Source organism: Camarhynchus parvulus, chromosome 2 (genome assembly GCF_901933205.1).
Source record: "Camarhynchus parvulus chromosome 2, STF_HiC, whole genome shotgun sequence".
Taxonomy (NCBI): Eukaryota; Metazoa; Chordata; class Aves; order Passeriformes; family Thraupidae; genus Camarhynchus; species Camarhynchus parvulus.
In genome coordinates, this window is record NC_044572.1 from 21,781,360 (window position 1) to 21,803,335 (window position 21,976).

Genomic DNA, 21,976 nt, shown 5'->3' on the forward strand with positions numbered 1-21,976 from the left:
CCGGTAATGGACCAGCAGCAGCGTGGCTGACTTTGCTTTGCTCAAGTTGTGAAGGAGCTGCATTCAGGAAGGTGCTTGTCAAAGTTCACAGAGTGAACTTCACAGAGTGAACTTTTATGGTGCTTTTGGGTGTCTGGTGAATGTCACATGAAGTATAAAGATGCTGGATTCTTCTTGTGAATGAAGAGACACCCCATGCCTGCCCTGAAGAGTTAACAGTCAGTGGCATATAAAGAGTAGGGGAACAGAGGTGTCCTCTACATCAATAACATTTCCATATGTATTTGATTGTTTTATGATTAAATACACTCTTACTGTCTCCATGTTCTATCCATTGCTAATAGTTTTTGAATAGCTGTATTTGAGAGTTTAAAAAACTGGTCTTGAATAGAGATTTCAAACCAAAGCTAACGGCCTTCTGGGTTAGTTAAGGGAGCATGCTTCTTTGAGGCGGTAAAAGCATTCAAGAAGAATCCCTGGTGAATGAAGGACAAGCAACCATGCCTAGAAAAACAAAGATACCTGAATGGGAAGGTGCATTCAGAGGACTAGCCAACAAGGCTGTAGTTGAATTAATGTAAAACAATGTAGTTGGTTTTGAATTGGATAAAGATAAAAGGGGTGAGGGGGGGAGAGAGAGATAAGCTGGAGAGAAGGAAGTCGCATTAAATCGGATTGGATTCCTCTAATTCCTGGATGAAAGCTTTAGCTGCAGAAGGGCAGAAGTTGAACAAGAAGGATGCAAGCCTGAGTTCAGAAATGCACAAAGGCAAATGAAGATGATCATGCAGAGGAATGCAGAAGAAAAGCGTGGCCTTTGCAGATCAGGAGTTTTAGAACAGGATCATGATGGAATTGAGCCAGAGAATAATATGAGAAAAGGGGGTGAGAGGAGATAATTGAAGGCAGAAGTGACTGGGATGTGATGGATGGCAGATTTCTAAAAAGTAATGGTTTGTTTTCAGTATTTATTGAGGTTTTTCTCTAGCAACTTCCTCTGTTTTGTTTGTTTTGGGGTTTTTGGGCCACTGCCATCAGAGTTGAGTGACTTCTCTACCTGCATGCTTTACTATTAAATAGTAAAGGAAATAGTCTATGTACTCATCTTAGAAACCCAGAATGTAATTGCTTAGAAACATAATTAATGTGCTCACAGTTGTAGTTGTCCAAGATTGCTGAACCTCAGAACACAGCACAAGGCAAATGTTGTAGGGTATTACATCTTCACGTCACTAATGCTTTAATGTACAATATATAGTGGACATTGGAGAATTCACGTGACTTTGGGTTTGTGCTTTTAATTCCATTGCAGAATGGAGTCATTACTGGTATCTGTGACACTCCTGTATTTCAATTTCTCTGTTCCTCAAAGGGTGCCTGTTGGCAGCTGCACAGCACTTAATGTATAGAATAATCAAGATAAGATATAGCTAAAAATACACTAATATTATATTATCATTAATGCAATCCAGGATCTTAGCAATGGACACCTAATTTACTGGTGCATAAATAAGTGTATTAAAAGATGAGAATCCTCTATGTCAGGGACATTCCGTGAAGGTTAATCTAATATTTTTGTGTTTAAAAGAAGGAAAGTTCCCACCTTGGACATTTTTAAGGAACATTTTAACTTTGTGCCTTAAGCCATATTTTGGTATTGTAAGAAGAACATGAGAAACCACAAATTTTGTAATATTTTCCTTTAGTCAATACTGTGCAGGCATGTTCTTTGTTAAAATGTGGGAATGTGTAAAGATCCCTCCCCACTGCCTGTATTATTACCATTATCCATTTTTAATACATCTAAGTGTAACATGGAAGTTTGTGAGATTTGCTATGATTTTCAGTGGGAACAAGGTTCTGACCTGCTATGAACAGAGATTCACTCCTCTCTGCTGGTTGTGCAGGACATCCATGATATAGCAATTTCTGTTTCTCAAGCTGTTTTTCACTTGCTCATTGCCCGCTGTCATTAAGATACATTGGATTCCTTCAAAGAGAGTAAAAGATGACCTGGTTGTAGGGAGAGCCTGAAGGGGCTCCAGGGCTGAGCTGCATCTGGAGACAGAAGTGCATGTTGTTTGTAGTCCAGAGTGAGTCAGTGGTTTTCAGCAAAGAACTTACTTGTCTTCCACAGCCTGCGTTGTTTGTGACCAAATGATACAATTGCACACATCTATTTGGAATTGCGGCTTGCAGATTTCTTAAACTATTTCTTATTGCTAATAATGAGTTTCAGAGAATCTTTGCTCTGTCATGCTGAGTTTACATAGCTCTGCTTGCTCTTGGATTTGAAACCTTCATTAGTTATTCGAGTGTTGTCTAGTCTTTGCTATTGGATTCTCTGATTTATTGTCATCTCACTCTAGTCTTCAGACAGGATATCCCACCTCTTTGCAGGTGCTTCTGAAATTGCTGACTCTTGCTTTCTGTTCTGATGCTGTCAATTTCTGTTGGTATTGTAAGTTACTGTGTTGGGTAGCTCCAACGAGCAGTAATTTTTTTTCTTAAAAAAACATCTCTGACTGTTTAGTGGCTTAAAAAATATCTCTAGAGTTTGGAACTGATGGATGATGACTGCTGAAAAAGAGAAGTGTCATGAGAAATTGCTTGATTAAAAAAATTATTTTCTGCCCACTTAATCAAATGACTTGAAGAAACTTAGGCACAATTTTTGATCATCCTAACAGAAAACCAAAGGGAAGGAGGCTAAGATGGGAAAGGGGCTATAGTGAGTAATAACATGCATTTGGTTTATTGCTGAATTTGATTTTCTTCTTGCCTTGTTCCCTTTTAAGGTTTGTAAGGCATTAAGAAAAATGTGTGTGATACTTTACTGTATGTTCAGTGTATGCAGTTCTGCAATAAGATACTTCACCAACATGGCAATATTTTATGAATATGTGAATGATGGTTAAAATATTCATACTCTAGATGCAGGTCTTGCCTTCCTGAAGAAGAAAAAAACTGCTGAAAGCTAAACTTTGCTATAGATTGTGTATTGAATGATGTAAGGACATTGAGGGTGTCTTATGGTTTCTGAGGTACACCTTTTTATAAAGTACTCAAAGTGTGTTTTAGTATTTTATAGGCAAAGAATATTTCAAATTCCTAATTTATCCTTCTTTGCAAGCTTATATCAGGAAAAGTCGTTCCCTGCTTGATAATGAGATTTGTTATGACAGTAAATATGTAAGTCCAAAAAATCATCCAGCAAAAAATCTCTGGTAGCTGCTGCTTCAGAGTTCATGTTGTTTTGTGTCATCTTCTCATGCTTGTGCCATAGCAGACTGGAAAAGAGAGATATTCCTAAAGCTATGGCTTAGCCTCATAAAACAGGCTTATATACAGCCAAGAAGGATCATAAAGGCTCAGATGTAACAATTTGTATAGAAAATATTTTCCCAACATTTGCTCGTTGCCATGATTAGTGTAGTGACTGCAAAGTCTGACAGAGGAGTGCTTTCCAGCTCTGGTGATGAATGTGTCTGTATTCACTCCTGGTCTGTGTTGGTGCCCCTGAGTGCAGGATCACACTGAATATTCTTTCTGCCACAGTTTCACTGTGTACCTGTTTTAGGACTCCTACAGTGGCTAATCAGCTATAACATATGCATGGTGTAGAAGTGTGTTGCATCCTGAGCAGTGTCTGATAAACTTTGATGAGATTTATCCATATTCTGGAGGAACTACATGTGAAGTTAAGATTCACTCTGAAATGTTTCCCACAAGAGCAATATGGACTTTCATGTTAAAAGGTCATGGTAGATATATTATCCTTCTGGTAGTCCAGGTCCCTTTTGTAGTTTTCCCAATAATCATGCCAGTCTTTAAGTGACTCAAAATGAACAACTTTTTTAGGGCTCTGCTTGTGAAAACATTATCACAGTTATCCTGTCAAACAGTGCTTAAAGGTCAATCAAACTGTATAAAATCTTCAAAAGCCTGATAAGGTTCAGATCTGTAAATTGTGGGTCCTTCTAGCTAGCACTGGCTCAGTGCTTTGCTCTCTCCAATTAGCTCTGCTGAGGTTTGTGGTCCTTCCGCTTATTGCTGCCTTCCGCCGGGTTTCCTCCCTGGAGAGGCTGGAGGATGAGGATCCTTGTCTTCCACTCCCATGGGTTTGAGCCAAGGCTGCCTCTCCCAAGCAGACTTTCCTTCTGCTTCATGGGAAGTAGCTCACATGTCAGATGATTTAATTGCCAACGCAAGCCCATGTGTATTCTCAGTCTGGATAACTGTGGATGTAGAGGGTGAAATCCAATACTGTCAGAGGATCAAAATTGGACAGGATTTTGGTGTCTTCCTATGTAATCTATCTTTCTCTTCATCTACTGTTATGGTTCAGTGTTTTCATCACTAGACAATATTTTTTCAGTATTGTTTTTTCTAGAAATAGTGTAATTGTTCTTTACATGTTACCCAAAACCGCTGTATTCAGTATCTCCAAAAATTACTATGACTCCCATCCTGTCTTCTTTTTCTCTAGTTTTGACTTATGTAATTGATTTTAAACAATGCCAAATTTGCTGTAATTGTCTGTGGAAAACTTTCAGACAAGAGAGCCTTCAATGTCCCTCTAATTCCCTTCTTTCCTTTGGCATGCCAGTGGTCTCCTAGATGGTGTATGGATACGCTGCTCTGTGGAGATGTCTTTTGGAGCGCATACAGGATGGCAGAGGTCTGTCACATGAAATTTAGCTTGTCATAGCTGCAGATGCTCCCTGAAAGTGCTCTTCTGGAGCCACTGCAATAGTTGCATTAATCTGCAGATGAGAAAACATTGCTGCAGGGGTGAACTGTGCAGCGGCAGCTGTGCTGAGCCACAGCCAAGTGTGGATGTGGAACAACATCACTCTCCTCAGATGGAAGCATGTTCAGTGCAGATGAGAGCTTTGGACACTGAAGATTACATCTGTGCAAGCTTTTAATACTTTAGTGGGAGGACTGTGTGAAGGAAGGCTTATGGTTTTTTTCCCAGAAACTTTGTTGTTAAGCTGAACAGAAAGATGGCTGAAGTGCACGTACACACGGTCAGGCTGTGTTCTGCCAGGCTGTGGCATGCACTGCCATGATGGGGCTTGGCCGGTTGGGTAAGTCCAAGTGGAAAAAGTGGAAATTCAGTGTCATCTGAAATTGAAGAATTATGAAGAAATCACAGAAAGTGGCCAATGACATAGAGCTGTTTTAACTGTTGAGTCACTAGGAGTCCAGCTTGAAAATTTGATTCAGTTAAAGTAAGTTAAAAACATGGCATTGTTGCTGTACATTTGCCCCCAGACAATGAAATTTGGTGATTCATCTGGTAATTTGACCAGCTCCAGTTTCTCTACCTAGGCTAAATTCACTCTTACGTCTCTCTTTCTTCCTTGTTTTTAAGTGAAATGGGTATTACCAGACCAGAGAATTGTAGCAAGTGACCTGCTTTATAAAAAGCGTACTCCAGAATGTGGTATTAATACAAAGTTTAGAAAAATTTGTGTGGGTAAATGCCTTCTAATGAAAGTGTGGTGTGGAGGAATGTGGAGGCTAGAGCCCTGACTTACAGCTCAAAAATTGCCCCGAAGAATAGCAGTATGTGGGAATACGCTCTGTTCCAGAAATGTCTCCTTAGAGTATTTCAACTCCTGCAATTCTGTGAGAATGAAAAAAATCCATCCATCAGTTGTTTCAGAAAATATATACAGTGAAAATGTTGTTTCATTTTGGTCTCCTAGGCTGTATCAAGGGGAAAAGCAATTTTGAAATTTGCTTTTCTTACACTTTTCAACTTGAAGCAGGACTTTGATACTTGAATGTAGAGGGTGAGTCATATTTAAAAAGTATTATCTGTGGAATTGATTGAGCAATGTATTGGCATGCCTAAGAGTCTGCAAGTTTTGTCAAGCTTTTTGTTAGCCTCTAATACTGACAGGATGTTGGTAAACTTTCTGTTGGTGCCCAAAGTCCATTCCTGGGAGAAGTTAACCATGTTGGTAGGCTTTAGGTGTCAAAGAGTGCTTGTTACTTCTGATGGGCAGAGCTAATCTTTTAGTGGTAAGCTTTCATTTGTATGTAAACTGAATGGAAAACCAATTGAAAATGTTTGGAATATGTCACTGTGTTGCTGCAAAAAAGTTTGGTCTATTATACTGGTATAAAGGAGCAAAGTTAGTGTGGACTCCTTTTACTACATTTGAATGCTTTATTTGTAATGTAAAGGCAGCTTAATGTAGGTTGTAGCTTACTTGTAGATTTCTGTCATAGTGGAATGCTGTTCCTTCATTTCTGAGGACTACAAGAGATGCTGAAAAGGGGCCTTTAAATGTTATTGATTCCTTTCAGAGCTTGGAAAACACGTAGCTAAAAATTACCTCAAGGCACCATCTGCTTCAGCAAAGGAAATGCCTTCACTCCTCCTGACTGTTGGATCCGTTGAGTTCTCCTTCTTGCCTAAATGGTGTTCTTGGACAATAGTCCTTTCTCCAGAGAGATGACACAGATGTACAGATGGGTTCATGCTCAAGGGCTGCCCACAGCACGTGCCTTGCTGCCCTTGTTTTGTGCTGTCCCCTGCAGATGGGTGATGTGCTGCTTGTTTGCCTCTCGCGCTGCAGCTGTGCACAGGCAGCGCCTCGTTTGGGTTCTGCCCACTTGAAACTGCCAGGCAGAGGGGTATTTTACTGAGGATGGATTGTCCTTGTTGGAGTCCTTTCCCTCTGGTCTCATCTTTCTTCACAAAGTAATTTCCCTCTCTGTTTGCAGCCATGTCCTGGGCTGCTGAGTGATGCAGATTGAATACATTGCACTACTGCTGCTGTAGTATTTTTTCTGACTCCTAGGCATGCCAGTACGTTGCTTTTCCTATTAGATCTGGCTTTCTGAAAACTACAGTCACTGTGGGGAGCAATGGAAACTGGTGTTTCTGGGTCACAGGGTGAGTCTTTGGTTGCTCTACTCCCTGTCTTAGTTTAAGGAGTGTGATCTTCAATGGTCCTCAAAGTTTTGTATGCATAATGTCAGGGAAAGATTCTGAACTTTTCAAATTTTCATTCATGACTTTTCTTTGTTGATCATATTTTCCCATGCCATTTAATGAAGAACCTTTTTGAGTGCATTTTAGAAACATGAGATTGAGCAGTAACCAGTTTTCTGGTTTTGCCCCAGTAGTGATGCATTTAAGACCTCTGGCACTCTAGTTGGATGTAACCTTTTATAAATGAATTCTTGCTGCTTCCCTTTCAGAAAAAGGGGAAAAAATTGACTTCCCAAAAGCTCTTGCAGTTCTTCCTTTCCCAGTGATTTGAAGACTTGCAGTAATTAGTCTCATAGGAAATCAAAACTTATAAACAAAATTTCAGAATCAAATTAACATCATCCTCTAGACTTAAAAGCACAACAAGTGTGAGATCTGGTGCCACAGGGCTTTACTGGTGTTGGAAGCAAGTGTTAGATTGACTCTTGGGAAGCAGCCCATTCAGTTGCCCAAATTTGTCCTATTAGATGTGTGAGATCAAATGGTAGCTTGTGCTAAGTTTGCTGACAGTGACAGCCCAATAGTTTTCGTCTCTTCATTGTTCCACTTAACATTTAACCTGGGGTGAATTTTCGAGAAAGATGAAGTGGAGGTGAGGAAGGAGAGCAGGAAGAGAAGCTTTCAGAAGGATCCATGCTGCTACCCAGGCACTGACTCTGCAGCAGTGACACCTGTGTAACACCTTGCAGCAGTGGCACCTGTGTAACACCTTGCATCAGTTTGTGCTCGGGGCTTTTTTCCCTTGTGCTCTTTCCCCATATATATTGAGTAAATTCAAACAGTGTCTGTGTTCAAACACACAAATATACAAAATAGGGGGGTTTGTTGTGATGTTTTTTCCTACTGGGAAGACTAATTACTGGCATTTTAGAGGTACAAGTGGTTCTTGCTTCTGAGTTTGGGTTCATTGACACAATGATGTTTATATGGAGAAAAGCTATTTTAGGTCATGTTTACGACCACAAGGAACTGGGCCTTGGCACTCCACTCTAGCTGATGCTGTTTAGCTCTCGCTGTGCTCCACCCTCACTTGGCATGGAGAACAGATGTGTGATCCAGCTCTTAAAAATGAACAAGCATCTATTAAAATATATTCTTATTTCTAGCTTTGCTTCATGATAAATAACTGATTTACTAAATGTGCCCCAAAGAGGTAGTTGTAAAAACATTTTTATCAAACCATGATCCTATTCTGCAGTTTCTTCATTAAATAAACTCCGCCCCACCAAATGCCCCAAAGATATTTAGATTTATGCATTGGATAAAAAGAGAGAGCTTGCATGAAGAATGTCAAATATTGATGATTAATGCAGTAAATGAGTGCCTATAAATATTATGAAAATGCTAGGGAAAATTAAAAAAGAGATTTTGCAGTTGTTTAATATGCTATGATATGTGGATCCAGTTCAGTGATCCTGAACTTTTGATTCAAGTTTGATATTTTCAAATGGCAATGGAGAAGACCTGAGGAAATAATTTTGCAGTTACATTTTATTGTGTATTTTTGAAAGAAGATTCTTTGACTTGAAATGCATATTTTTAATATTAGACCTAGGCTTATTTTTGAATTTTGTCTCTTAGAAAAGTTTTTTTTTTTTTTCTTCCCAGTACATGTGAAAAAGTAATTTTTTGAAGAGATTTCTTATTTTACACAAAGCAACAATATACTGCATAGCTCTGGATTTATTACAACAAAACTGAGGCTGAAAATTTTCTTTTTAGAGTGTGTACATTTTATGTGTCCTATTATAGAGTCCTAATTGGCACTGTATTTCTCTACTCTAGCATAAATTTATTTGTAATGATTATTTTCAAAACAGCAAATGTAGGTAAATCTACATAAAATTTTAGTGTACTTTTCATTTAATTTCATGAATATATTTATTTTGATTTCCCACTGGCTTATCTGTGTCCTTACTGAACTTAACTTACATTATTTCATACACACTCAAGGGACTGTCAACAAGCTGAGGTTTCTATTCTATGAAATGGGGGAGGGGAAATTAAATTAATATCTAAGGAATCTATTACTTTGTAAATGTGACTGACTCATGAAATGTCTGCTATAAAATCTCATTGTTCTTACAACCTCTGAAGCACACTTTTAAAGCTTTTTCTTCCTGTAACATCCTGTATTATTTTATCTCTTGATTCTCTTGATGCTTTTCTTTCAAGTTGACAAAATTGATCAGAATCTTTTAATTAGAAACTACAATGCTATATATAGTAGTAGATAGAAATTTTTTACATCAAAGGGCAAACATATAAATAGGATTTTCTCCTCAATTTTTACAAGATTTGTTCATTTTTGACAGAAATTTTTGTAATCTCTTCCAGCAAAACTTATTTAAAAGCATCTAAGTGCTTTATTAAGGATACTTCTCAAGGAAGAAACATGTTATGATGAATTACACATTGCATCACAACAAGTTTTTAATTATCTTTCCTTATTTTTTGAGGGAAAATATTAGTCATCGTATTACTGTGCTGCTTTCAATACTCAGCTAATTATACACAATGTGAGGAAAATGTCTACATTTTTCCCTTTAAAATTCTTGTGAGTTTGGTTATTCCAGAAAGTGCATAGCTTGTAAATGTTTCACTGGTGGTTAAGATATTTGCCCTATTTGAAATGGAAATCTTTGGGATACATTTAAGGTTACCTCCAGAGCAGTGCCCCGACGTTGATCTGTGGTGGTGTGCATTGGTTGTAGCTGATGCGTTTGTTCCCTTTGCAGATGCTCATTCTTTGGGGCCAGGGTCTGGAGAAATCTGATCCCCAGCAGGAGTACCGAAGGGACATCATTATTCTGTTGTTTCTTTGTGGTGATAAATAGTCATATTTGGTACTGATTGTCCATCTCCTCTATTACTGCAGTGATCCCTGAGGCATGGAGCAGGTGATTTAAAATAATTGGAATCACATTGCTCTTGGTTTGGCAGAAAGGTTTGCATGCCACTTTTGTTTTGTAGAATTCAAGCTTTTAATCTTTGCTTTAGATAAAATATCTTTGTGCTTAGTGATTTGAAATAATCTTTTCCACTCCATTTACTCTTGATTCCTTTCAGACATTCACTGACATGCTTAAACTTCACAGTCTTTAACAGAAGTTAGCTCCGCATAGTTGCATTAGGTGCATGGGGTGTTCAGTATTTTCTGTAGTGGACTTTGCATGTCAGTGCAATTTATGCACCACTAAGTACTAAGTATTGCATCTGAAGCAGCTGATTTCAGAGCTGTTATTGGTATTTTTCTTCTTCAGTTGCATGACATAAAAATTTCAGAACCTTTTGTTTGTGTCAGAAGCATTGCATTGCATTGCACTCTTCCATTAAGTTGTTCAATTCTTCTTTCCTGGCTCTTGTTCATGTCCTGCACTGAGTGCATCTTCTGGTCTCCAGGAACTCCCCTTTCATGACCAGTTGTCAGCCACTGATGTGTCAAGCTGATGGTTGTTGCAAAAGCCTCACATTCTCTGAGTTCTTGGGTTTCAGAATTGAACAACATAGTTTATTGTCTTGCTTTGGTGGTTCAAAGAAGGCTTTGCAGGTATTTTTCTTGTAACTTCTGCTTGACTGAGGTGGTGTAGATGGAAAAGTACTCATTTGGGCTTTTTTATTGATATATGTCCATGAATGTAAGCTCCTTTGCAGCTGGCCATTTTACCTACTCACTGAGCAGGCAGGTAGAGGTGCTTAAAGATAATGCAGACCCAAGACATTTTAAAATCCATTTCTTTATTTTGTGGTTCTTAAACAGATATTTAGAAGAACTGTTAACCTAAAAAGTGCATTGTCTGGAATTCTTGAGGTGCAGTTTTTTGTTATGGTGGATGAGATTTTTAGCTGAAAGGGAGAATCTGTCTTCCTCTTCATTCTCTCTTGGGTGTCCCATTTGACTTCTTTCTATTGCATCTACCTTGTGGTTTATTTAGATCAGTTTATTTGTCTGACAAAAACCAGAAAAATCTCCAAGTGGTGATTAATTTTCTGCTGCTGATCTGACTTGCTGGCTAGCCACATGAGCTGACAAGGGAGAGTTGGTGGGAACACATTGCCAGGATGGGGCAGAACTGTTCATTTTTGGCAGCAGCCCCACAGTGTGCAGTGTGGTGGTGCTTTACAAACGTGTCAGGAAGGGATGCAGTTTCTGGAAAGGGATGAGTTTGTCAGGCTATCCAAAATGTCTTGGTATCTTGGTAGGCTTGAAATACCCTTGAGATACACTTGATTGCACTTGAGCTTAAACTTAATGGTAAGTTTCTGGGTTGGCATAATGTATCTTGGGGAGTGGTTAGGTCTGTGTAATGTTTTTCATATTAATTTATTCATACATATTTTCTCCCTTAAATCCACATTAACAGTTTCTCTCAGGGAACAACTGTGGTCCAGGGTCACCTTAGAAATACATTAGCTTGTAGTTGTTTATCTTAGAGATGTGTTCAAGAGAGGAAATCTCCCAGACCAAATCGATATGGTGCAATATACCTAGCAGTTAAAAGCCAAACCAAACCGAAACAATGGAGTAATTTTTGCTCTGATGGGCTCTGAAGTGGATATATTTTAATGACAAATGTTACATTTAATATATGTGCATTTAATATATGTGCATTTAGAAATCCAAACTAGGCTTTTTATATTCTTTCTTACTCACTAATTCTCTTCTGGTACCAACATATGGTCATATAGAAGACTTGGTTGTACTCTGTGTAGAGATCTAAATGATGGCATATGTAGCTATGTTGTTAACAAGCAGGAATGATAAAATGCTGTAGAATGTTCTTTGAATTTAAAAATGTAATGATGAGAATCAAAAGACTGGACTGTCCTTACTCCTTTGATCAGAAAGCAGTTGCTGCAGTGCAGGTGGATGAATGAAGGTTAGCTAAGGTCAGCAAATGGGCTGCAGTGGAACAAGGGAATGACAGAACTGCCATTGGTCCCTTGTACCTTACTTGATTCTTGGCCTGTCACATCCTGTTTGTGAACAGCAGCCTGAAAATTCACATCTAGCAAGAGAAGATGAAATTTTAAAACCATTCAAAGCAGACTCTGCTGCCTGACAGGTGGAAAAGAAACAACAGTGGTAACGTGGTAATTTGTTGATGGTTGTCTTTGTTGTATTTATGGTTGCACTAGCTGCTGCAGGCCAGAAGCAGCTAAGTGATGGTCCTGCATGTGGGTGCCATATGTGCTGTGGGTGTCTGCACATTCTGTGGGTGTCATTGCAGATGCCAGCTTGATGTGTATTTTTTGTTTGTTTATTTGCTTTTTAATTTCTTTATGCTTTCTTTTTGATAGAAAGTAGACTTTTAATATTGATGGTAATTAACCACCTATTATTTACCCAGATAAGGTAAACTATATGTAATATATATATATTAATTTGGTGGAAAATGATACATTTGTTCAAAAAAGATGATAAATTATCCATAAAGAACCACTTAGCAGAGACCTGGTGGACTGTGTTACAAAGCAGGTTAGATAGACAAGAGGATATTTGACACTGAGTTTTATCTATTGAGGTGCCTTCTAAGGAGCTTTCCAGTTTTACTGCATCCTTCTGAAGTGTAATGTAAATGTGTAGAGTTTCTTGTCATGCAATTTTGTGTGCAACTCCACAGTAGAGACACAGACAGGCATTTTTATAGAGGGCACTCAGCCTGAGCATCCTCTAGTAAGAGAAACTGTCCTGACTTCTGGGTTTTTTAAAGGATTCATCTGTTTGTATATATGTATTCATGGTTGTTGTCTTTTTTATTTATTAATGCTCCTGCTTATATATGTAGACATAACAAGAAAATTTTGCTGTGAGGCAACTAAAAGATGTAATAAACAAAAATGTCATGATTCCCTCAACTTTCCTTTTCATTGCTGCTGTTCTTTTCCAAGGAAGCTGGTATTCTCAGCTCTTCTGGATTTAATGCCTATTGAAAGCCTGCCAGTAGTTTTAGAAAGAGTTAATTTGATGATTCACATTATCCCATCCTGCCCTGTGTTTCCCACAGTTTTCAATAAATCATTTGTTACAGTTGTACTATCCTGTATTATGTTTATTTGGAGAAGTGTAGTTTGGAGTCGTGAGTGGCTCTTCAGCGTTTCCTCTTAGGTCCTCTGTCTACATGCTTCTAATCTTAATGTGCACATTTCAATGGAAACAAAATAGGAACAAAGTTGATACTGTTCCAAAATGTCTCCAAGCAGCTTTCTAATTAATTGGTTAAATAACATGGCTGTTCCCTTTCTTGGGTGTTTTCAGGTCTAGAAACAAGTGTTGCATTTCTATTGGATAGCTGAGTATTTTCTTCCACTACTACTAAAAAAACCCTCTTGTTTCTGGCAGTTGAGACTTACAAAGTGTTCCCATGTTTGTCTGCTATAGGACTGAATTAAAGGAACCATTTGGGGAGAATATATGGTAAAGAAAAGAAGAAAAGCAAGCAAGCAAGCAAGCAAGCTGTTTCTCTACCATCCGTTTTTTGGTTTTAGTAGCTGCTCAAGGGTTTGGAGTTTTGGGAACCTTTTAGAGGGTTGTGAGTCAGAGTTTTACAGAAAATGCAGCTAATTATATTTTAGCCCATTGCTATCCCCTCGCTGTATGAGAGTCTGTGTGGATGAACAGTTTCTTTCAGGCTGTGTTGGTGAGATTTGTGAGAGTACAGTTGTCTGACCAAGCCAGTCATGTCTCAGCTGTTCTCTTTGGTCTCTGTCCAGAGTCACTATAAGGAACACATGAGCCAGGGGAGGGCTCACTTCCCTTTGCTGGGAAGTTTTGCCCAGGATGGGAATTTGAAGAGCTGTTCCCTACTGTAGATGGGTTAAGATGGGGGCCTGCTCTGAGTCACAGATTGTGTTGTTGGGAATTCTTGAATAAGTCTCATAGATTCAGAAAACTGATCTTTTATTCATTATCATAGACTGCTTTGTCTGTTTCAATGCATTTTTATTTGGTTAATGACATATTTTTACTTACTGTGTATATTTTGTTTCTGCATTCTTAAACCAGTACAAAAGGTTTTCCCATTACTTAATAATAATTCCAGTCTTTTCCATATTGCAGTCTACCCACATTGCTCGAGCCAGCTTCCAGGTTGATGCCTTTGGATCATCTTTCATCTTAGATGTGACACTAAACCAGTAAGTAATGACTGTATCTTACACTACATTTGTCCAAGACCTGGTGCCTGTGAAATGTAATTTTCCAGTGGAGTCTTTAGAGGATGTATTATAGCAAAAATATGATTTTAGGTATTGAGTTAATTTATAGTGTATTATTTTATGTTCTTCTGTTACTTTCTTAAGTAGCATTGTAGGCTTTGATATTCCCATTGTTACTACTTGGTACCTATTCCAGTATAACTACCATTTTAGTAGCATAATTTCACTTCACAGAATCACAGAATCACAGAATGGTTCAGGTTGAAAGGGACCAGTGGGTCATCTGGTCTAACCACCCTACCCATGCAGGGTTATCCTAGAGCACATGGCACAGGATTGTGTCCAGATGATTCTTGAATATCTCCAGTGAGGGACTCCACACCCTCTCTGGACATTCTGTTCCAGTGCTCCATCACCTGCACACTAAAGAAGTTCTTCCTCATATTTGAGTGGCACTTCCTGTGCATCAGGTTCTGCATGTTGCCTCTTGTCCTATTACGTGGCAGCACCAAGAAGAGCCTGGTCCATCCTCTGGGCACCCTCCCTTCAGATACTTGAAGACAGTGGTGAGGTCCCCTTTCAATTTTCTCTTCTCAAGGCTGAACTGGCCCAGCTCTCTCAGCCTTTCCTCCTAAGAGAAATGCCCCTGTCCTTGAATCATCTTTGTTACCTTCTGCTGGACTTGCATCAGGAGCTGTGTGTCTCTCTTGTTCTCAGGAGGCAGAACTGGACACAGCCCTCCAGGTATGGCCTTGCTTCTGCCAGTTTACCTTAAAAGCAAATTACAAACTTCAGACAGAGCATCCCAGGATATTAAAAGGGGGATCTCCCCATAACTGGTAGCTCTGAGAATTTTAATAACCAAGCATAAAGTACTGAAGATACATCAATTGCACAACAGCTAATCCTCAAAAAACAATGAATACTTGGGAATTAAGTTTCTCCAGATGTGTTTACAGCCTTTGGGAACAGAGAAGCATTGTAAGGCAGTAGCACTGTGAACTTCAGTCCATGAGGAGAGATTGAACAATAGTAAACTTACAGTGAAATCTGGTGTGTAGCTTTCACTAATGAGTTTTTGCAGTAGTCTTTTAGCACAGCTGTTTTAACATAGGAGTTGCTTTGCTTTTCTGTCCTGAAGTGAAAAGAGAATAAATAATGGAGTAAATAGAAGTGTTTTGTTAAGTAATTCAGCTCCTGATAATTGAACACAATGTTTTGTGGTTTGGTGTAAGAGTTTGCATGCAATTGCTGCAAGATTTTCTGCTGTAAAGATGAACTGTTCAGATTGCAATGACATCCACTCAAATATCAGGTTCATTTTTTTCACTTGTAAATAAACTTGAAACAGTGGCAATTTCTTTACATGTGTTGACATTCGTTAAAAAGCACGTGTGAATCCCTGCTGGTTACAGACAGTGGAGACACTGTTGCTGGAAGGAGAAGGCAAGAGGCTGCTTAAGAAGTATGATTTTTCAACAACTGCATTTTAAAACAGTTATAGAGGAAGAATTTCCTGCTGAAAAACACTAAATCCTTGACACTGAAATGTTTCTTGGAAGTAGAATTTTTTTATACATATTTATACCTCACTGAGAGTAGGCTGCAAAAACCTGTTTTAGTTTGGCAGGTTAATGGTGTGGTCACAGTTAGTTTCTAAAATGTCAGTATTGTCCTTACAGTATAAACTTCAGGTCATCTTAAAAAAAGTAAACACATTTACTAATGGTCTATGAAAAGAGAAGTTAAGGCTTTGATTTTATGAGCTGCAGCTTTGTATGTGTAAGGAAACTTCTAGGTAGAATTTTTGTTTATGCACATAGACACACAAACATATGTTTAACATTTTGTCTGTTTTGAGCTGAGTGCCATTTTTGTGTGATTCTTTTATTGTCTTGGATGATATTGCACAAGTATGTGTATGGTAAGACTGTCAAAATGCGTTCTTATTGTTCTTGAGAGTGCTGGAATCTAACTCAATATTAAAGAGATTAACTTTTTATAAAATGAAAGAAATTCTATCAAAAATTGTGCAAAATGAAAAGAAGAAGGCTGCAAAAGAAATCAAGATGTTTGGCTGCTATCATGTCTAAATCAACTTTTAAACTACCTCTGCAATATCATTTGCAGATCATCAAATATAAAGGGGGCCAACTATACCAGAGCAACATTTAAAATGTATTTTTAATTATCATTCCTGTGAAAAAAATCTTTCATTCAGAAGGTTGTAAATATTTTTTTTCCTTTTCTTACTCTCCATATTATATTCTGTGTGTATATTTAGACCATAGTAGCTCTATAGTTGAAAAGTAGTTAAATTCCTGTAAGCAGCAAGATGCAAGATTTTAGTTATCCTCTGCAAAAAATATCAGTTTGGTATTAATAACTGAACCTCTGCTAATATCTAAAGTATGCTGAAACAGGCTCCTGTGGTAAAATTAGCTCCTATGTGTAATACATGTTTGAGAAATGTTAAAGGTGGTATGGGGGACACAAGGGGAGAAATAATTTAAAATACATAGATTATCAGAAAGGAGGGCCACTCCTTGCCTATGTCAATCTCCTTTCTTGGAGTCTTCATGTTGTTTACAGCTTAGTGTACCTGAATATACCTGAGCATCATCTGTATTACAATATCAGTGGAGGTCAGTCACAGTGAAAGTGTTCATTCTCCCATATGGTTCCCCAATTTATGGAGGAAAAAAGTTCAAAATTAAAATGAGAGTAGCAAATGAGGAGCTTAAAAAAAATCAGAAATTAAAATATTCTCCTGACTCCAGATGCTTTTCTGCAAATATTTTTTCTTCTTTTGCTGCTTTCCACGTGGGTGTTATTTTCTCTATTATTTTCAAATCCATATTTTTATCTGTCAGCTTCTCTGTTCCCTCTGCTGCATTTGCCTGTGCTGTTTTATACATACTCCTGTTGTGTACCCTATTTTATTTTAGATTCTGTTGTGTTTGTGTATTTTCCATCTCTGTTCTTATTCAGTTCTCTAGAGTCGCACATTTCTTTGTCTTCTTTTTCCATCAGGAATAGTTGTCCACTTAGCCACCACCACGGGTAGTGCACAAATTTCTTATATTTCTTTAACTGTTTCGTTGTCAACTTTCTGTGCACTCACAGTTGAGGCTGGCAGAAACATTCATGGTGTCCTACTTTTCTCTCTTCCCCCATTGCCTGATTTTACCTCTTCGCTTCCCTTGCTGCTATTGATTCGGGGTACTAGTTGAAGCAACTTTCCCTTCTTCTGCCACCTCCCAGAGCAGTGGCCTGCAACCAGAGGCTCACTGATTTCTGCAGTGAAACAAGCAGCAAAGATACAGGACCTGGGCAGGAAAATACAGAAGTGGACCTTGCATCAACATTTCACACATCAGGAAAACTGAGGCCCAGGACAGGAGCATTCTGCAAGTCCTGGGTGTAAGTGAGAGGAAGGAAATGAAAAAATTTCCAACTGGCATTAAAGGGTGGCCGTTTAACACTGAAATCCGTGTTCTTGCTTATTTTGGATCTCAACCAGTTGTGAATGCGCATTTGTTCACATAAAATGCAGATGTAAAATATCCTGACGTATAACCTGTAATGACAATAGAAAGTAATAATAAGCTGTTAAAATTACAGTGTAATTTCCCTTTTTTAGTTTTCCTTAGTGATGGTGGTGTTTTCTCCATACACATCCCCATTCTTTCTCCCTCCTTTTTTCCCGAGTTGCCGTAGTGTTTCTACAATGAGCTTTTTTTCTAAGATACAGTGTTTCTTTTTAACTTTCCTCGCCTGTTCAACTGGCTGTAGCATTTACAAAGGAGCTCTCAGATCAAATCAGCTGTATTTTTAAGAGGTTCAATGCCTTAGGCAGAGGTTAGGGATGCATTAGTTGTTCGGTGTGTTTATGAGTCCGTTGCCTCGGTATCCGTACGCGTTCAGGGCTGCATCCAATGGAGCTGTTTTCTCTGGCTATTCTGATTAGTGCTGCCTCCAGCAATGGCAGAGCCAAGGCTGGCCAGCAGCACAGGCAGGTGCTGCTCCAGCCTTCCCACCCTCCACAGGTGTCCAGCCACTGACCCAGACCTATGCAGGAGTCCCACAGCAATGAAGTGTGCTTCCTCATTTCCTTATTTTAATTCCTTCCCCTTAAAGATTTTAATCCTGTGGTGGCATCTGTGGCTCAGCAAATGGCTGTTTCTTTTTTAATGTAGAATATTTCTTCTTAAATGTAGTCACACAACCATTTACACTCTCCTCTTGTGTTGTAACTATGTCATTAAGCAGCAGAGCTCATCAGGACGTGGCACACGTTTCTGAAAGCCTCTTTGAATCCCTTTTGCTCACGTGTATCTGTCTTAGAGCACCTGAGCCAGGCCATGTTTGTTCATGAGTGAAGCAGCTGAGACCTGATGTCATGATGGCCCGAAGCAGGCTGTGGTTGTGGGCTGGGTTTAGAAGGAGCGTGCTGCTGGATGGGTAGTTGGAAAAACTGTAGTTTTTGTGCTTGTCTGGAGGCTGGATGGGCTCTGACGTGGGGGGATCACCCCAGGTTCACTTAGTGGAAACCACGATGGGCAAGAAAGACGATGCTGCAGCATCACCCTTTGTATAAAGGCTGTGGTGTCTCCATCATGGAGACAAGCAGAGAGTGTTTCTTGAGTGTGAGTTTGAAATGTGGTCACTTCTGAGGTGCGGTGTGGACACTGAGGAGTTCCTTGGCCTTCAGAAAGCTCCCTGAAGCATCTGACCACCTGTGTGTGACTTGGCTTCTCATGTTATAACAAGAAGAGCTCTCCCTGGTCATGTTCTTTTCTTGGTGAGAGTGAACACATTGGTAGCCTGGAATCTTGAGGTTTGTGGTGATGGGGAAGTGCTCTGAAGGGTTACAAGCATAAATAAGGATTTCAGCCTTATATTCAGTGTTTCAGGACTGCCCTGTCCTTCCTGGTGACAGTCAGTCACTAGGATGGAGCAAAACCATCAGCTGCTTTCTCTTCCTACAACACAAATTTAATTACTTTGGTCCATGTTTTAGTGGAAGTTTAATCTATACAGAAGTAGTAGGCTGGGTGATCAGAAACTCTGCCACTTCAGGAAGCTCACACGTCATCTGTTCCAACTGAGCACTTGCCCATGTCCTGAAGGAGCAGGACACTATAAATTGATGGTTGTCATGATCAACTATTTTCAGAAGGCTGAAAGATTACATATGAGGCAATTTTTAAAAACTCTTCAATAATTCTATTCTCTATGTGGAAAATAACACCCTTTTCTCTTAGTTTATTAAAAGGTAGGCAAAACCAAAAAAGCTTATTCAGAAAATATTGATAGATTTTTTTGTATATGCCAATCTCAGTTTAAATTATTTCTGGTTAGTGATACTGCAGCGTTCCTGGCACCCCAGAAATTGGATTGTTTTGCTTTACCACAGAATGTGTTTTGCAGCTACTGCTGAGAAGGATACAGACATTCCTCATGCCTTGTGGGGAATGTTTATTAGAAATGCCTTTTAACTAGGATTTTGCAAACCTTACGGGATCAGATTGTAAACTTCATCAAAAAATTCTGAAAAGAGAAGCAAAATAAAAGTCATCTTGACAGACAAGTGTCAGTTTTTTCATGAGACAAACTGCTGAAACTTTGCCTGTAATTTCTCTTGGCAAATGGTCTCCAACACTAATATCAATGTGTCATGTAAGCTGTAAATGAAAAACATATTCCTAAATTTCCTCTAAATTGTAAACATTTGGCTCTGTGGAATTCAAATGGATTAATTTCCGCAAGTGGTTTAAAAAATGCAGTTGCACTGTTTGTAACTTCTGTGGTTTTTGGTGAGTTGTTCTCCTGCGCTGCCCCTGTGAGTCTCGCACTTCTCCTGGTCACCCGCAGGAGGGGAGTGAGAGAATCCTTCTGCCTTTGCTCCTCTAAAGTGCTCTGAGCTGTCTGGTCTCTGTCATTCTTGTAGTGATGCCTGGTAGCTGTTTGGGTAACTGTGTGTGGTGAGTGGTGGTCAGATCAAACCTGAGGAGGATCAGCTCTTCCTCTGAGCCCTTATGGTCCAACTCAGTCCTTTATTAGTTACTTAAGTGAATGTCATGGCTGCACAGAGTCCTGGTTTTTCACACTAGTGGCTGCAATTTACTGGGGTCAAAGGAATTCAAGCTATGTTCACTTTTCTTGTTCATGCTGTGTTTAGGCTATGGCGCCCTACTTGGATATGATTACATTTTAGTAATTGATTCTTACTTAAAATAATGTCCTTTTCACCATATGAGAGTGCTCTGAAACTTTATTATTTATTATCAATTTATGTGTAGAACAATATAGACTGGGCTCAGGTCTTCTGAATGAAGTTCTGAATCATATTCTGCACTATCTTTGAATTACTTGCTAAGTAATGTTTATCATGCGCTCTGTGATCAGGACCCCAGCTGACCCAACAGGATTGTTCTTTCTCAGCCCTCTTTTGAAGCCATCCCCCATCCCACTCTGTGATGGAAAATCTACTATGGTCATAAGTGTAAAGTTATGCAGGCTTGAGAAGCACTTTCTTGCTGATACTGTTGCTTAATTTCACATGTTGATTTTGTTGTCTGGGAGAAAATTATTCTGTTTGTTGCTAACACAAATTTTGTACAAACTGTTTTGAATGACTTATGGGTTTTTTATGCTTAATGAAAAATATTGATTCTGCAGAGATTTCTGACAACTGATTCTGTTTGGGCTGAAAGACAGAGAAGGATAAGAAAAAAATTCAGGATTTTACTAGTGTATCACTAAACATCCTGAGACTGGGGAAGTTGCTTGGGGTTATGCAGTTAGACCTGTTTGTAGCATCATCATTCAGGGCTCCTGCCTTTTGTGTTTGTTTGCTTGTTTGCTTGTTTGTTTTTAATTTTTGTGTTTAAGTGTGAGACTTAAGAATTTGTAAAAATATAAGTTGTATTGATTGCTAATTAACCTAATTGATAAACATTTGAACCATAGTTTCAGGCTGAAAAAGCTCTGTAGCATGGAGTTCTCCTCCTACCTCGATGTGTGTAGTGTATCAGTTCTTTTTGTTATATTCACAGTTTGACCTCCTGGAGCTCTGAAAAAATGGCACCTTTTAAGACCTTTAATAATTTCTTTGCCTTTTTGATGACCTCCTCAGTGTATCAGTATCCTTTGCTGAATTATGCATTCACTGCTACCTTTTGTCTGTGCCATGTATAAAGGTAGCAGAGCTTTCTCATTTCTTATTGAAAGCCTTCTTTCCATTGTTCCCCAAATTTGCCCAGGACTTAATTTTTTTATTTTTTTAAATTTCCTTTTTCTCACTGTAGAGTTGACTATTTAGTAAATATGAACAATGTTCTTTAGTCTTATTGTATAATCACTATTAATTTTGAATTTGTAATTCCATGCAAAAATATCCCTGGCTAAGTTGGGCAAGAAGAATTTTCAGTAAACCCATGTCAATTATCTAGAAGTTTATTATCTTCCTTCAGTTTGTTTTTACACAGTTCTATTATGCTTAAAACATCTCTTGAAAGGATAAATTGCTTTTGATAACTTAATTACATTTTTATATTATAATTTAGTTTTAGGTTAACAAATTTCTGTTTCTCATTATTTTTGTATTATTGTCAATAGATTTATTGATTTAGTACAAGCTGCTGGTAAACACCGTTGAAACCAGTACAGGTTTGCTGCTGACTTCAGTTGGATATGAAAAGTTAAAGTGATGTCTGTGAAATTCCAGTGAGTGCTTTATTGGCATCTTGGTTAAAGTGAGAACAAAAGGTAATTTGTTTACTTTACCTGTTATTTCCA

General features: G+C 38.6%; 1 protein-coding gene across 6 annotated transcripts in view; it reads left to right on the plus strand.

The window, feature by feature from the left end:
* The window catches only part of ADAM22 (ADAM metallopeptidase domain 22), a 129,685-nt gene that overhangs the window by 2,093 nt on the left and 105,616 nt on the right, over positions 1-21,976 (plus strand). For all 6 annotated transcript variants that reach the window (XM_030964587.1, XM_030964595.1, XM_030964603.1 and 3 more), the window contains exon 3: positions 14,076-14,152. In XM_030964587.1, coding sequence (XP_030820447.1) covers positions 14,076-14,152 — 77 coding nt within the window. The remainder of the gene's footprint in view (positions 1-14,075; positions 14,153-21,976) is intronic.